This window comes from Thermobia domestica, chromosome 11 (genome assembly GCF_964235325.1).
Source record: "Thermobia domestica chromosome 11, izTheDome1.hap1.1, whole genome shotgun sequence".
NCBI classification, from domain to species: domain Eukaryota; kingdom Metazoa; phylum Arthropoda; class Insecta; order Zygentoma; family Lepismatidae; genus Thermobia; species Thermobia domestica.
The window spans coordinates 123,474,482-123,492,293 of record NC_137464.1 but is presented as its reverse complement, the minus strand read 5'-3'; the positions used below and the strand labels follow the sequence as shown (position 1 = coordinate 123,492,293).

The 17,812-nt window shown below is 34.4% G+C and overlaps 1 protein-coding gene across 1 annotated transcript in view; it reads right to left on the bottom strand.

Annotated features, from left to right (window-relative positions):
* Positions 1 to 17,812, bottom strand: part of LOC145664416 (uncharacterized) — an 88,184-nt gene that overhangs the window by 53,851 nt on the left and 16,521 nt on the right. Inside the window, exons 2-3 of the mRNA XM_081731099.1 lie at positions 13,370 to 13,465; positions 1,897 to 1,993 (exon numbers count right to left, since the gene is read on the bottom strand). Coding sequence (XP_081587225.1) covers positions 1,897 to 1,993; positions 13,370 to 13,465 — 193 coding nt within the window. The remainder of the gene's footprint in view (positions 1 to 1,896; positions 1,994 to 13,369; positions 13,466 to 17,812) is intronic.

Here is a 17,812-nt window from a genome sequence, read left to right as displayed (position 1 = left end):
CTCCTCCTGAAAGTGTCCCCATACAGGGTGTTCGAAAATGTCCAAAAAGGGCATTTTTTCATTTACTGTGATTATTAAAAATTGTCATAAAATGGTTATTATGTGCACTAGAGACATGAAAGAAACACCATTAGAAAGTTTAAAGACTGCTCTACAAGTTGTACTATATTGAAAAACCTGTAAAATAAAAAATAACACTTCAAAAATTCAAATTAATATTTGAATTTTGAATTTCGCATAGAAATGTCAAATTTGTTCAAAATTGTCCAGATTGTAGTCTCGTATGTGTACTAAAACACCACAAAGTTACATTTTAGGCACTCAATGGGATCCGATTCAAAATTCAACATAAACCAAACATTGCACGATATTGACCATGTGAATATCTGGGTTCAGATCGATAACCATTTGCCTATAGCTATTTACCTGCAGCATCAAAGTAATTTGTATTCAATTCCATTTGTTTCTTGATGTATTCATTGAAATTTACACAATTATCCATCTTTAGATTAATCTAGAGAAGTATTACGTTTCTGAACAGTACCCAATACAGGTCATTATTCTTGTTAGTTTGGATGTTTCTAAATTTATATTTGTTACATTGATACAAGTTATTTTCATTCCTTTGTTTCAGAATTCCTGTTACAGAACTTATTATGAAAGGGAGGTATTTATTTCCCTCTCTTTCACAATATTTGTATCAAATGTGTTATGAAACACGTGACACTGTTCACAAAAATTTCACACACTTTCAGTACAAACAATTAGTCAATAAATTATTTTTCCTGTTTCAATTATGCACTTCCACATGTCTGTGACAGCAGTCCTGAAACAAAGGGATGAAAATAACTTGTATGAATGTAGCAAATATAAATTTAGAAACATCCATACTGACTAACAAGAATAATGACCTGTATTGAGTACTGTCCGAAAACGTAATATCTCTCTAAATAACCCAAAAGGTGGATAAGTGTGTAAATTCAAATGAATACATCAAGAAACAAGTGAAATTGAATATAAATTCCTTTGATACTGCAGGTAAATAGCTACAGGCAAATGGTTATCGATCTGAACCCAGATATTCACATGGTCAATATCGTGCAATGTTTGGTTTATGTTGAATTTTGAATCAGATCCCATTGAGTGCCCAAAATACAACTTTGTAGTGTTTTAGTACACATACGAGACTACAATCTGGACAATTTTGAAAAAATTCGCAGAGACATTTCTATGCGAAATTCAAAATTCAAATACTAATTTGAATTTTTGAAGTGTTATTTTTTATTTTACAGGTTTTTTAATATAGTACAACTTGTAGATCAGTCTTTAAGCTTTCTAATAATGTTTGTTTCATATCTCTAGTGCACATATTAATCATTTTATGACAATTTTTAATAATCACAGTAAATGAAAAAATGCCTTTTTTGGACATTTTCGAACACCCTGTATGGGGATACTTTCAGGAGGAGAGAGGTAATTGGGATTTTTTCATCTCCCACTGTAATAAAGCTATGTACCATTTTTTACAAACATCTGAGATGGTCAAGTCTGATGACTTGGTGATTTGACATGGAATGTCCCTTACTCTTTGTTTTGCAAGCACTATAGGTTCGAAGTAAATGTTTCGTATGCACCGTCCATAAATTGTAACAAAAGAAAATCCACGTAAAAAGGTTGTGTTATGCAAAAACATACTTTATAGCCTCGAAGAAATTTGTATGCAATACAACCCGCGGCAAAAGCTTGTATAATTTCGCACTGTATCTCTGCAGTTAAATAATAATAATAATAATAATAATAATAATAATAATAATAATAATAATAATAATAATAATAATAATAATAATAATAATAATAATAATAATAATAATTTTCATGTTTTTGTCTATTACTTACCTATATTTATCACATTTGATCTAAGCACTCTCTTCACACTCCTTGTGATTCTAGTGGACCCTCGACACGTAACACTGGAATCCGTTTCCTCATTGCTCTTTAAAAAAATGAAAGGTAAACGTAAGATTTAGACAGATACTGCAAGTAGCATTACTTAAATTGAGTTTTCTGATATAAGATAAATAAGTTACTATATGTATTTTTTTTTAAATAGTTAAATGCCAAACAATCATGACCCACACGAACAACAACCTCCGACTGATAGGCCCCATTCATTAGCCCAGCACATCAGACCAACTTATTCACTTACCAAAATATTTTTAACGAAAACCAGCGATGAGAGAATTATCTTGATGCCCTACCACTGTGGAAATGACCCAGCTATTAAGTAAAATCAAATATAAATGTATTGAAACAGGAACAGTACAAGTTCTCGGAAAGAACAGTACAAGTTCTCAGAAAGAATTGAGATTCCACACGAAATAGGATTTCAAAGTAAAGAATAACTAGCATAGCTTAGATTTAGCTATATTCTCTAGAAATATTCGGAGAGTTTTCTTTTCACGCAAATAACATATTCCGTTCTATATTTCCAAAGAAATGATGAGGGATAGAAATTAAGATTTCTGGACTTTCTGCAAGACTATGTTCGATCGTCACGAATGGGGGATGACATCCCTCGGCGATTTCACTACTCGAGGAATCGGCTACGAAGAAATGAATGGGGAAGGAAGGGAGCGGCCTGGAGCTACTGTTAGGTACCATTTGCCTCGTGTGACTGAGGAAAACCCAGAAAAACTTCACAGGATTGCTGGCCTGAAAAATCTTACTTTTCAACCGAGTGTCCCCACCGTGACCGCTCGCACCAAAAACTAGAGCATTAGTGACTACGATAGGCGGAGCTAAGGAAAAAATGAATGATTGTTTATTACGCTTTCAAAGACAAAGTTCAATCATTAAATAATAATAATAATAATCATGATATAAATCATACATAAAACGTATACACAGGGTGAACCCTTTACCTGGATACGCCCTTGTAACTTTTAAACTATAAATAAAACAAATTTCGCACCATGCAAACATTGACGGGCGGAGGGGGGCACTGACATATTCTGTAATAGAATCAGATTAACAATACTGTCAATCCAACATAGTTATACTTATTTAAATAACACTGCGTTAGATTATTACAGATGTAAAATCTTCATGTTAAAGGAAAACTTACAATACCACACTTGTTATGCAGTGTTGAAAACTAAAGATGCTACAATATTAAAAAGGAAGGTTCTGCAACAGAAATGGCACAAATGAGACGGACAGAGTAACGTGCATCCAAAGTGCCTCAGTGTCGATTACTTACTGTGGTCACCATATGGCATATTTCAAACAAGTACAAACAAAGTTACAAAGAATTAGAAATTTGAGTTTTTTCGAAAAACTTTATTTCGAAAAAGTGTTTATATAAGTATCAAATCGAATTATGTGTATTGTTCCCAATAGCCATAAAAATTAATGCCGTTTACAGTAATTTGACATTAAAACCATTCGGGATATATAAAAAGATTTAAAACTTTACATATTGCTTACAATGGTATATTGGTAGGAACTTCTTAAAATAATTTGATTATTTTTCTTCTATAACGTTACAACAATACTTCTTGGCAGTGTAATTACAAACAATTCTCGGAATTGTATAATTTTAAGCAGTGTTGCGAAGTTTAACAGTTTTTACCATATCTCCAGAACAGTTTGAGAGATTGCAGTAAACATTACTATCATCTTAACATCTACTGAAAATCAACTATGGAACTGGATGGGGTACTTATCTAAGCAGTTTTTCGAAATAAAGGTTTCTGAAGTGTCAAGTTTTCAATCCCATCTTTATTAGTATTCATTCGAAATCCGCCATACCATGCTCAGGAAAGAGAATTAGTCCTAGAAGCGACACTCCTATTAGCGACAGGAACTATTATCTGTCCTATGAGCGACAGATTCATTTTTATTGAGACGATGGAAGATGATATGATCCCCTCTCGTAAAATATGTTTGCCTCTGGCGTTATTGCTATGAAAAATACTGTTTGTCAAATATATTTTTCCTCTACTGCGAGTGCAAATAAAACTTATCTTAATTTTGAATTAGATTTGACATAAAACAAATCAAATAACTTAGCGAGACAGCAGGGATATTTCCATGAAAAGTATATTAATATGTGATTAATTATTGAAAATCCAATTGTACCAATAATACCCTCTTTCTTCAAAAGCTCTGCTTTATGAACTTAATTTAATTCAAATCTAATTAGTCACTAAGAAAAGCAGCATATTTCATTTTGGAAAACTTAAACGTGTAACAGTTTCGCCAAACATCTACTTTTTAGACTTCCTAAGACTCTGAATGGCATGGGGAAAACGTCTCAAAAACATTGCCAGTCCCAAACCTGGATAAAGTGTTAGAGGTAGTTAAGGAAAAATATATATCACATTCTTTAATAGATTGTTATTAATACTTGCATGCAATACTTATTAAAGAACGCTTTATACTTATGAAACTAAGGATAAAGTTACATCTGAAATTTATGATTAAGCAAGAAGACTGTTCAGGGTTTATGTTCCTTGTTATATTGATACGGCAGGAAGAAATGATACTTCTAGAAACGTAAATTATTCATAGTACATTTTGTTAGGTTCTAAATCACACTAGCGTGAAGCAAGTTAAAGAAAAGGAACCTTATGTTCTTCCATTATCTTTGTATGAACGAATCGATGACTCATACGCCAATTAACAGATCGAATCGGTCGCTCATAGGACAGTTAACAGTTCCTGTCGCACATAAGACTGTCCCAAGTGGGACGACACCCAGGAAAGATCAGCGGCGGCTGGTACTATATGTTGCATGGTTGTGCAACCGGATATTTTTTTAATACTAAAAATATTTTTAAGTACTAAAGTAGTGTATCAGTAAAAATAAACCTCTGCTCTTGAGCGCAAAACAGTATTGATGCATTTCTGAAAAAAGTCAATTAAAAACGGAAAGAAAGAGAAATTTACATTTCCAGTCGCAGCGAACGTTGCCACTGGAAGCAGTAACATTGAGCATATGGCAGCGAGCTCCTATCTCTTAACATGGGGAAGTGGATTTATTCTTGCATCGCTCATATCTTCCCGTATTGCTCTCGTGCGGTTGCACTTTTTCCGCAACTGGTCAGCTTCTGTAATAGTTACGAATTCCTCCGCTTAGCAGCGCTTGACTCAATTGATAGGGTGAAGGAGATACAGACGCTTGGAAGAAAGAAGTTATTTACAAAACAAACTTGCAAAGAACAAATATAAGTCTGGTGGTAGCAGGGACGGATCCAGGCTGAAAGTTTAGGGGGCGGTCGTTCGAAATCAATAGATTTTATTTAACATTTCAGCAGAAAAAAACACGTACCGTACATGCGCATGTACAACATGCGCCTGGAAAACCCTTGAAATTGGAACTGTTTTACACCTGATCATGTGCTCATGTTTTTCAAAAACATTGCGTGTTCAGTCCCTGGAAACGGAAAAACACAGGTAAACAAGGAAGAAGTGAACACCTGGTTTGTATCTGGAAAACACACGTTTTATACCTATAACCGAACGGAACATCTGTGGACTGCATGTTTTGCAACTGATCTTAACGTGTTTTCTCTTCAACAGCAGCTGATCATCCGCTGAACATTGCATGTAAAAGGAAGAAGACCAGTGCTTTTCTAGTATTGTTCGAGAGCACTGAACATGCAATGTACAGAGATCGCAAACATGAAGTGAAAGGGGAACTGGAAATAGGCGGTTCAGACGATACGAACACTACATTTTTCGAGTAGTTAACGCTGAATGCACAGGTCCCAATTTCAAGATGGCAGCCATTATTTCAAACTAGCGGGCATCTACACTATAGGGCACAATTTTCGGTTTTTTAACCTGTCCCTGGTCTTTAGACCTACTAGCTATTTTCCATTATGTGGTAATTATAAAATATGTACACTGTTGAATGAAACTTGAGTTCGAAATTTTGCTGAAGGAATAAGAATCAAGACTGAATTTCCAGCAACACAGTGTTTCTTAACATACCAGTATCTGCTGCTGGTCCAGGAAAATATAAATTCGCACCTGCAAATTTCTACCCACACAGTGAGCCTTCCAATATTGTCGAGATTAATCTGTTTTGCTGGAAATTCAAGAATTCATTCGAAAGCAACATGTACCTGGACATTGCATGTACATGATGTTGATACAAGCAACATACACCTAATAACAAAACAGCTTCACTTTTTTTTTTTTTTTTTTTTTTTTAATGAGAAACCCATCTGAAAATGGCCTTTTCTCGGACTTAAAACATTCTGTCTACCGGGCATGTTTCTTTTATATCTCAGACAGTGTACTGTTTCTCTGTAACCTGCAAATACATGCTGTCACTACATACCATGTACAGTTCATGTTTATACAACCCTTTTCTGCTAAAACAAACCACCTGGAAATCCGATTTTCCGTATTTAAAACATACCATGTACCAGACATGTAAACTCCTGCTAGATGAACAATTCTCTGTAACCTGCATGAACATTCGGCAATACAGGGAAAAAACAGCTCATGTTCATAGCAAATTTCTTTTGAAATTCAGCATACGTGGGGGTCCTCATGAGCTTTGGGGGAAAGCCCCCCCCCCCCCCCCGAATGTGCGCCCTTGCCTTTGTGTACGGACGTGAAAGATATCTTTGAAAGATTCTGTGGATTGCATTTAAGTTCACGTGAATAACATCTTGAATTGAGAGATTCAAGACATTCACGATGACAAAGACTTGAAAATCTTTTTGAATTGGCTAGATGATCATTCTCCATTTCAGATACAACATGCTTCAAACTTAAGTCCATTAACTTGGAACGCCACCATCCCAAAATTCATTCTTTTATATCTCATCGTTTTGCACCCATTTTGCACCGTTTAGCACCTTGACTAAAAAAAATTGTGTACTCTCACCATTACTGAGTAATTCGAAATTCAAAATGGTGTTCCAAGTTAATGGGATTTCAGCCACTAACTCATTTTCAAGATTTAACAGTACCATCATCATTTCCTAGTTTTGCACAGTTTTGCACCATCTTTCAAAAATTTTGTACCATCACCCAAACCGAGAAAATAACATTTGAAAATTCAAAATTCGAAACTTGCCACAAAAGCGAAATTTAAGTTTTAACCTGCCATAAGGTAGAGCACATTTAGCACCCTCAGAAAATACCAATATTTCATTTTGTACTCTCACAGTTACCGAGAAATTTAAAATTCAAAATGCTGAATTACCATTAACTCGGAACGCCACCAACTCGTTTCGAAGAATTAACAATATCAGCGTCCTCTACGAGTTTTGCACCCTCACAAAATGTCGATATTTCATTTTGTATCCTCACAGTTAATGAGAAATTCATAAAATAACAGACAAATTCTGACCAAAGCATATATTAACTAATAAATAATAGCGTTACAGTTTCGGCAAATTAACTTTGCCTTCATCAGACACATTATGAAATACAATTTCTAAGATCACAGATTATATACTTCTTAAAATGAGAGGAGGTATTCCATGAACCAATCATATTCGTCCTTTCCTTTAACAATTTTTAATTAATACAAATGCAACTTTTAATGATCAACTTTCACTTAAGAGCTAAACTTTTAATTGGCACACCTGTGTATGAATAACTTTTACTTTTGAAAACAAACTCTTAATTGTCTATCCGTTGTTCAATACACCTATTTTTACCTCTTCTTTCTTCTCTGTTTTATCCAATATCTTTCTCCATATATCATGTATATTTAGTTCGCTATTTCAATTCATAAGTTTCTCGCTTCCTTCCTTTCTTATCCATTCTGCCTCTTTCCATTTTCTTATAATGCTTCTTTTCTCCTTTTCCAGCCCCTCTACGCCTTCCCAGTCTATTTCATGTCCTGTTTCCCTTACATGTTTATATATAGCGTTACTATCTCTCTTCAATCGAACGTCGTCCCTGTGCTGTTTAATCCTTTCTTGTAACCTCTTTCCTGTTTCCCCTATATAACTCATATCACATTCTTTGCATTTAATTCTATATACAACTCCTTCATCACTTAGTTGAATCTCTTTTACCTTCCTTTTCCTCGTTCGCAACGCATCTAACATTCTTCTGCTACCTTTTCTGTACGTTCTTACTCCTCCTTTTCTCAATAAGTTTTTTAAGACTTCCGTTTTTTCTCCTATGCTCTCTATCCCGAACTATCTTCTCTTTTCTTCTTCTCTATCTTCTCTTACTCTTACTCAAAAGTGAAAGTTATTCATACACAGGTGTGCCAATTAAAAGTTTAGCTCTTAAGTGAAAGTTGATCATTAAAAATTGCATTTGTATTAATCAAAAATTGTTAAAAGAAAGGACGAATATGATTGGTTCATGGAATACCTCCTCTAATTTTAAGAAATATATAAGCTGTAATCTTAGAAATTGTATTTCATAATGTGTCTGATGAAGGCAAAGTTAATTTGCCGAAACTGTAACGCTATTATTTATTAGTTAATATATGCTTTGGTTAGAATTTGTCTGTTATTTTATACAAGAAGTTCCAAAGCTAGAATGAGTGGTATTCAGAGAAATTCAAAATTCAAAATGCCGAATTACCATTAACTTGGAACGCCAGCAATTCGTATTAAAGAATTATGAACATCAGCGTCTTCTACGAGTTTTGCACCCTCAGAAAATGTCGATATTTCATTTCGTACTCTCCTAGTTAATGATAAATTCCAAATTCAAAATGCCAGAATATCATTAACTTGGAACGACAGCAACACCTTTCGAAGAAATAACATTAGTCTTTTCTACCAGTTCAGCATTTTCAGAAAATATAGATATGTCATTGTGTACCCTTGCAGTTAATGAGAAATTTAAAGTGCAAAATGCCGAATAATCATTAATTTGGTATGTCACCAATTCGTATTGAAGAACTAAAAACTCTAGCGTCTTCTACGAGTTTTATATCCTCTTAAACTTTCGATATTTCATTTTGAACCCTCACAGTTAATGAGAAATTCCCAATTCAAAATGCCGAAATAACATTAACTTGGAATGCCACCAACACGTTTCGAAGAACTAACGATATTAGAGTCTTCTACAAGTTTTCCACTCTCAGAAAAGTTGATATTTCATTTTGTACCTTTACAGTTAGTAAGAAATTCTAAATTCAAAGTGCCTAATTATCATTAACTTGGAACAACATGAACTTATTTTGGAGAAATAAGATCAGCGTTTCCTATGAGTTCTGCTCCGTCAGAAAATGCCGATAATCCGTTTTGTGTCTTTACAGTTAACGAGAAATGCAAATTCAACATGCCACAAATCACGGTTTGTCTACAGTAAAACAACATACTTCAGCAATAGGATAGTTTAGTAATGAATAATTAAGTAAACTATACTAATACGCAGATATTTTGTTACAAGATAGTTCAATTAATTATGTTAAAATATGACTAAGTATACTGAAAAAGTACATTATTTTATTATTAGCATAGGTAAAAATGGATCTCAAAAAGAAGGGGACGCATGAGATCTTGCTGTTCCCTGTGCCTATCTTTGCCATTGTAATTTTTTTTAAGAAGAAGGGAATGCCATAGATATACTCATTAAATTTTAACGCCATAGATAGTTTTTGGAAGCGGGGTAACGGCGTCCACCTGCGTTCTCCCTCACTTTTACATCTGATTGTTTGCTCGAAGTGATTTTGTTGTGTAAAACTCATAGAAGATGCTAGTGTTCTTAATTCTTTAAAATGAGTTGGTGGCGTTCCAAGTTAATGGTAATTCGGTATTTTGAATACGGAATTTCTCATTAACTGTCAGGGTACAAAATGAAATATCGACATTTTGTGAGGGTGTAAAACTCGTAGATGACGCTGATATTCTTAATTCTTCGAAGCGAGTTGGTAATTCCAAGTTAATGGTAATTCGACATTTTGAATTTTAAATTTCTCAGTAACTGTGAGAGTACAAAATGAAATATTGGTATTTTCTGAGGGTGCAAAATGTGCTCTACGTTATGGCAGGTTAAAACTTAAATTTCGCTTTTGTGGCAAATTTTGAATTTTGAATTTTCAAATATTATTTTCTCGGTTTGGGTGATGATACAAAATTTTTGAAAGAGGGTGCAAAACTGTGCAAAACTAGAAGATGATGATGGTACTGTTAAATCTTGAAAATGAGTTAGTGGCTGAAATACCATTAACTTGGAACACCATTTTGAATTTCGAAATGGTGAGGGTACAATTTTTTTTAATCAAGGTGCAAAAGGGTGCAAAACGATGAGATATAAAAGAATGAATTTTGGGATGGTGGCATTCCAAGTTAATGGACCTTCTAAATCTTTATACTGAAATTTGCAAATTGTGCATAAATAATATAATTGGGAAAGAAATTACTTCTGTCAAACTAAAATTGAAAACAAGGTTATTCCGGTTTCTGCTACCAAAAATACAGTTATCTGGAATGAAGCAGTCCCAATAAGCCCTTTGCAACTGTTTAGTAGGATCCAGTAGTACTGCTTGCATTATCAGCTCTTAAGATTGCTCGACAAATAAAATACGAATTTGCTCCAGTATCACCTGCATTGTTTGATTTTTCATTTAGAAAAACATCTAAATTTACCCTTGCAAATAACATTGAGAACGTAGTTCCTTGTGTAGACCGTAAAGAAAACCTGCCTTATGTAATAAATGGTGGATATCTTCTTCACGCTATAGTTTGGCCAAAAGTTCATGACGTGCATATGAAAAGATATATTGTAATTACGTGAGCTACATTAAGAACAACTTTGGTGATGCTGTTGTAGTATTTGATGGCTATGGCCTACAAAATATGAAGAACATAGAGTAACAAAGAAAGAGACAAGAACTAGAGTGACAGTTTTGGTTACCATTGAATTGCAAATGGATCCTGCGGTGAAACAGCATTATTTTCTCTGCAATTCACTGAATAAGGCACGACTCATTTTAAAAAAAATATTCCATTGTTGATGCCTCAGTACATTAACGTTTCGCAAGAGGAAGGAGATGCCTATGAAATGATCGTGTCAACAGCTATTGATATATGCTACACAGCAATCAGTTTATATTGTTGATACAGACACTGATTTTTTTTTTTTTTGGTAATTATGATAGTACGCTCGAAACTAGAAAATCACCTGTACTTCATAAAACCAAAATCTAACAAGGAAATTTAAGTGCTACGATATTGGGATGATTAGAAAGATAATGAAGACTTTCTGTTTCGATAGCATGCATTACGTGCATTAACAGGCTGAGACATCAGCTCTTTTCAAGGGCAAAAAGTCTGCTTTCAAACTGATTCAAACATAACGAATTAGCTCACTCTCGAATCAGCTCTTTTTAGACGTGAATGTCGAAGAAAAAAAAAATGATAATCCTGCAAATCCTGTACTTAATCCTACAAAAACCGCTGCAAAATGACCTGCATTAATGCTCAAGATGTTATTTCTGATCAACTGGAAGAAGTTGTAGACGATGTCTTAAAAACTACACTTGTAGCTTAATGCAATTATGAACTATCTTAAATCATTTCTAATGCGACCTGCATTATGTAAATACATGTATTCATAATAAGTACATCACACTCTAAATAGTTGGAAAAATGTACAAGTTTATTATCTACAACTTAGATGACATTTACACTTACACACACTCACTCTCTCTTTCTAAAAGTTTCTTTTGAAAATTTACCTTAATAATTAACATCAAACAACCCATTTTACTTTGCGTAATTAGGCGTTTAGATAAAAATCTATTTATATTGAAGTTATAAGAAGAAATGTTAGAGAGTAACAAATTCTTGTGCCAACATATTTAGACGCCATTTTGAAAGGAATGCCGGCGTGGGATCGGTGGGGACTTTTAGTATCTTTTAAGAAGTTTGAAATACCGATACTCAGAAATTCAGTTTTCATTTAAATAGTCCGATACGACTCCTCATATTTTGCTTAGCTTTCCTGAGTACATAGTATTCGACACTAAAGCACTTTCGATGTGCACTGCCCTATTTCACTTGCTGTAGAGATCACCTAAATTTGGATCTTTGTGATACTGTAGAATCTAATTTGCAACACTGAATAATAAATGTAACATTAAAAGATATCGTTTAACATATGGATCTGAAAAATGACAATTGAAAAAATATACGTTAGGTTGGCAACACAACCTTGTGATATAGCAGAGTATGGCAAACAATGCCCCCCTGCCGGAATTTGCATGATACAAAATTTCAGCGCTTTTTGTCTTAGTTTAAAAGTTACAAGAGCGTATCAAGCATATCAAATGGTCCACCTTGTATACGTATTTTTTCGAAATAAAGTCTTGAAAAAACTCAAATTTTCAGTTCCTTGTATCTTTGTACCTATTCATTCGAAATACACCATATCATCATTATGGTATTAGACATTAAAGTACTTTGGATGCAAATTGTTCCATTTGTGTCTCAAGCATTATTACTGCTAAGCTCACTAGAATAGATGTTAGTGGCATTGCAGAGTCCTTAGTTCGCAACACTGAATAATATTAATAAATGTAATATTGTAAGCTCTTGTTTAACAGATTTTAAATGTGTAATAATTTTATGAAGCACCATTTGAAAAATAATAATATATTGGCTTAACAACACTTAATCTGGGATATAACCGAACCTTCCTGTCGACATTCGCATGGAACAAAATTTCAACGTTTTGTATATATTAGCTTAGAAGTTACAAAGGCGTTTCAAGATAAATGGTCCACCCTGTCAACAACTTTAGACCTACAAAAGGCTGTAAACTTACGAGCTTACGTGGTACGTACAAAGGAACATGCAATGGTTTTTAGTACTGCAAAATAGTCTAACATGTAATTAAGGATTATTTAATCATCTAGTACTTGAACAGAATTATTTTGGAAGTGAACGTGACTATTAATATAGATTTAAAACTAATATAAAAAAGAAATACGAGGGATTTAAAAGGTGGGAAGATAGTTTTCTAAAGTTTTTCTATTTAAAAAAAGTCACACAGACCTAATAAAAAGCAAAGAATATAAACTATATGTCATATTTAATTGAAATTTCAATAATTTGTGGTTTTGAAAATACAAACCTATCAATTTTCAACCCAACAAAATTTTAAAGCTGATAGTATTATTAATTCTAATTTTAAAAGGAACGAAAAGTTAACAGTCTTGGTCATATTTCTTTACAGAACTTACTAAGTTCAACTAGGAACGAAAGGATTTTGCTCCCTCTGAACACACATCTTTACATTCTTTTAAACCGAATTCAAATCTCAAAACGCGACATCTTGTAAACATCGTATAACAACTCTTCTTGTATCTAATGAGTTTTGTCCTTTTGTCATTTCCAATCGTATTATATTTTAGAAACTGAATACTTACATCTTGTGAACTTGATTCTACGAAATCAGGTGGAGGTTCATCCAGTAAAGAATCTGCATTGTTAAAATCACGGTCAATAGAGCCTCTGGAAATAACCTACAAATAAAACGACAGTATAAGTATTACATACTATTCTACTGCGCTCATACTTCAGCAACATGTGCTAAGCATTTATTCCTCACCAAATTAACATCTTTGAAACAGCATGATTTTATTTAACAACAGCTGAGATCCTTACCTACACAAAATCTTTTGACTCAAATTCTTGTCAACTATGTTCCTGAAAATGACAATATAGCACTACAAGATGAAGCACAGAGCTACTATTGGAAAAGCCCTTTCTCCCAACTCCCAATCCACTCTTTCCTAATTTAAGTTAAATTGAAGATATGAGTTTGCGATAGTTTGATTTCTTAGAGCATATTACTGTTTACATCTTTCAAAATAAACTCAAACAAAAAACTTCCCAACTTTATTATTATTATTATTATTGAGATGGATCATTCACGGTTCCTACATGTTTTAATATAGAAAAAAAAACACATGAAATTGTGAAATCTGCCTCCTCCTCTACATTCGACCTTTAGTTACCAATTTGACAATTTCTATTCCGCATACTTTGTGCCTTGATTTTATCTTTATATATAATTATATTGCAATTATCTATTTGCTTTTAAAAAATACTACAATTGTCTTCACACACGTTTACATATCTCTACATAAAATAAGTACAAATACGTCCAAAACTTTCATATACGAATGGAAGGCATCAGTTTATTTACATTAAAACTAATCCATCAAAATCGTGACCAAACATTGACAGATTTACTGAATTCGTCTAGAAAGCTTTCTTTTTCATCTCGTTCAGTTTGGTAAACTTCTGATCACAAACCTTAGACTCTCATCCAGAGACCGGAAGTCCAAAACAACACCTTGAATCCTTACGAATTTCATTAGATCTGATTCATTTTCACCGTATGTTTGTAACAAACAGGCTTGGAAATTGAACAACATAATTACTGTATGTATGCTGTAATTTGGTTGCCCGTACGATCCAATATAAATTTCAAGCTCCTCCCAAACAAAAATTAGTGATTTTTAGAAAAGAAAAAAAAAGCAATCAGAAAAACCTCCCAAAATCAGGGTTTGAAAAAAATTAAAAAAAAAACACACACAGACCTGGGCCCATATAGGTTTTCTGGTTGTTTCTCTCTCTCTCTCTCTTGAAATATTTCAACGTCTTTGGGGTAAAAGTGTTAAAATGTGATTTATATTTCAAGAGTGTCATTGTCACAACTTGCAACAATTTTCTATTCACTGCTGTTTCAAAAACAAAAAGAAGTCGCCATTTTGAAAGTTTACATTGGATTGCCGAGAAAATCTATACAGCAAATTTAGAATGTCTAGTGCTTCTACTCAACTTAAAAAGACCGAAAATTGCGCTTTGTAGCATAGATACCCGCTAGTTTAAAAACTGGCCGCCATTTTGAAATTTGACGTCATGCCGCCAGAAACTATACAAGAAATTTAGAGTGTCTCGTGCTTGTACTCTAAAAATTTAAACTTAAAAGAACGAAAGCTGTCGACAAACATATGGGGGCTCGTCCGGGATATGAAATCATAACAAGAGTTTTATATGAAACTTAGATCCGGAAAGAAAACAGAAATGGCGACTACAGTGGATCTGCAGACTTTAAAGGAGGCCTTAAATTTATCAGAAACAGAAGACGTAACTGTTGAACAGATTTTAGAATTAATAAAATTGGGTAGACCGAGAACTGGAAATAGTAAAGACCATGAACAGCAAAGTCACAATAATGTAAACGTAGAAAAGCAAAATTGTTCGTGCTGGACCGTCCCCGAGGACGTAAAAATTGAACTACCTCGTTTTACCGGAGATTCGAAGCAATGCCCTTTTAGCTTCCTTGACTCTATCGACGACTACTCTAAGAGGAGAAATGTTTCTTTGGAAACTATTTTGGAAAAGTTAGTTCCACATTTGTTATATGGCGACAGTAGGAACTGGTTTAATTTCAAATCGCCTTTTGCTAATTTCTCGGAATTCAAAAAGTTTCATTCAGGAATACTACAGTTTCAACTATCAATCAGAATTTGAAGATGAAATTAATAAGAAAATTCAGACCCCAAGCGAATCACTAGCCAAATTCATAAGGGACATGTCTGTTATTCTGTCGACTACAAAACCCTCCGAGTGAACAAGAACAAATTAAAAGAATTCTAAGCAAAGTACAGATTGTATTTGCACGAAAAGGAATTTTTGACATTAAAAGATTTTGAGGCATACGCCCTTAAAATACAATCATATTTATTAGAAGAGCTTAATTATGTAAGGCAACAAGAACTCGAGGGAAAACGATCGGAACTTGCAGCAGTCTCTAGGAAAGAACAAGAATTAGATAGCGTACCGAACATAAAATCGGAGGCTTTGGATCCCGCATATTTTCGTCGCAGAAATATAGTAAAAGAAAATAATAGTATGGGGAAGAGAAATAAAATTAGGTGTTACGCGTGTTCTAAGTTCGGCCACTCTCAGGCCCAATGCAGATCACAAAAAGAGCAAAAGGGAAACAAGAGAGAAACAATAGTTGCTGCTACTCGGAATCATGTTAGAAGATTTGCATACGGAAAAAATATACCTCCTTACGCATACGCATTTTTCTATAAACAAGCAACAGATTGCTACCTTGATTCTGGCTCGTATATCAGCATTGTGTCGGAGGATATAGCACAGGATTGGATAAGAAAGGGTGCTAAGACTGAAAAAGTAAGAGAAAAGATCTCACTAGCCACAGGTCACACCGTTTCAAACCAAGTAGTTTACCCAAGGTTTTTCATGAAGAAGTCATTCTCTCTTAAATTTAATTGCATTCCTAAAATGAATCTGGGTGTAGTTATGGGAAGTGATTTCTTAAGGAAAGCAAATATTGAACTGCACTTAGCCAAAAGGGGTTGGAAATTTGCATGGGAAGATAGAATAACCAATTTTATACACCCAACAAAAGAGGAAAAGGAAAGAAGGCAAGAACCCGTTAAAGAATTACGAAAGAGGACACGAGGCAGGAGGAACGTAAATACAGACAAGCGGGGGGAGACAGCCATTCCTGGGACGAACTCTTCAAACGCTCGTAGTGGGAGGAGTGCGAATATACAGGTTAAGGAAGAAGGAAAGAGGTACAACGGTGAGCCGAATACAAAAGGAAATAGCCCTCTTAACTGCCAAAAAGAAGTGAGTTCTCAAAATCTTGGGAGTAAACAAAAAACTAGAACAAAAGGGAACGGCAAGACAAACTGTCCTTTTTTAGTGCAGCGCATGGAGGGAAAAACCGAAAGAATCAAACGGAGCCCGTCATAAACGCTACAATAGCAGGTAGTACATGCTCCATAATGCTGGACACTGGAAGTACACATTCTTTTGTTGATAGTAAGCTAGCGGAAAAATGGAGACAATTCGGCTATAGAATAAAGAAAGAAAAAATAAGCGTCTCCTTAGCTAAAGGATGCACAACTGCGAATTTTAGTATTTTAGTCCAAATAAATTTTTATGGCATTACAGTTATGCAACGCTTTTTTGTACTGGACAACTTGTTGAAAAACGTCATTTGTGGCCGGGATTTCCTTTTAAAATCAAAAATAGCACTATCCATAGGCCAAAAAGGATGGTTCATTGACGAGGGACAGCTTCCCCTTCGCCGGTTTGACACACCCATAAAAGAGGAAGACAATGATTGCATAGAAGTGGCTACTATTGAGACTAGACAGCTCGACGCTGTAGAAATGATGCTACAAAAAGTTGCTGTTGAAGGAATCTGGAAACAAAAACTTAAACAGGTCATTTTGAAAAATAAAGAAGTATTTTCAGACAAACCAGGTCTAACTCATTTAATTGAACATTATATAAACGTGAGGGACCCCGTCCTTTCTTCTCAAAAGTGCGCCCCCTGACTCATGAGAAACGGAAAATTATGTCTGATTTATTGGATAAAATGGAAGAGGACGGTCATATAGAGAAATGTAATTCGCAATACGTGAGCGCACCTATCTTGCACAAAAAGAAAGATGGATCGTGGAAACTTATACTCGACTCGAGGCGGACCAACCTCATGACGGAAAATGAGAGTTTTGCATTGCCCAGCATACCTGAAGCCTTATCTTACTTAGGGGGAGTTCTTGGTTTTCCTTAATCGATGTCAGGAACGCTTTCGGACAAATCAGTATAGCCCCGCAATGTCAAGATTATACGGCTTTTAATACCCACAAAGGTATATATAGATTCAAAAAAGGGGCATATGGCCTCAAAAATCTTCCATTTAGCTTAGCAAGATTGATACAACAAGTCTTAGGGGATCTATACTTTACTAAAGTAATCTGTTACTATGATGACGTAATTATATTTACTGAATCCCCTGAAGAACAAATAGAGAT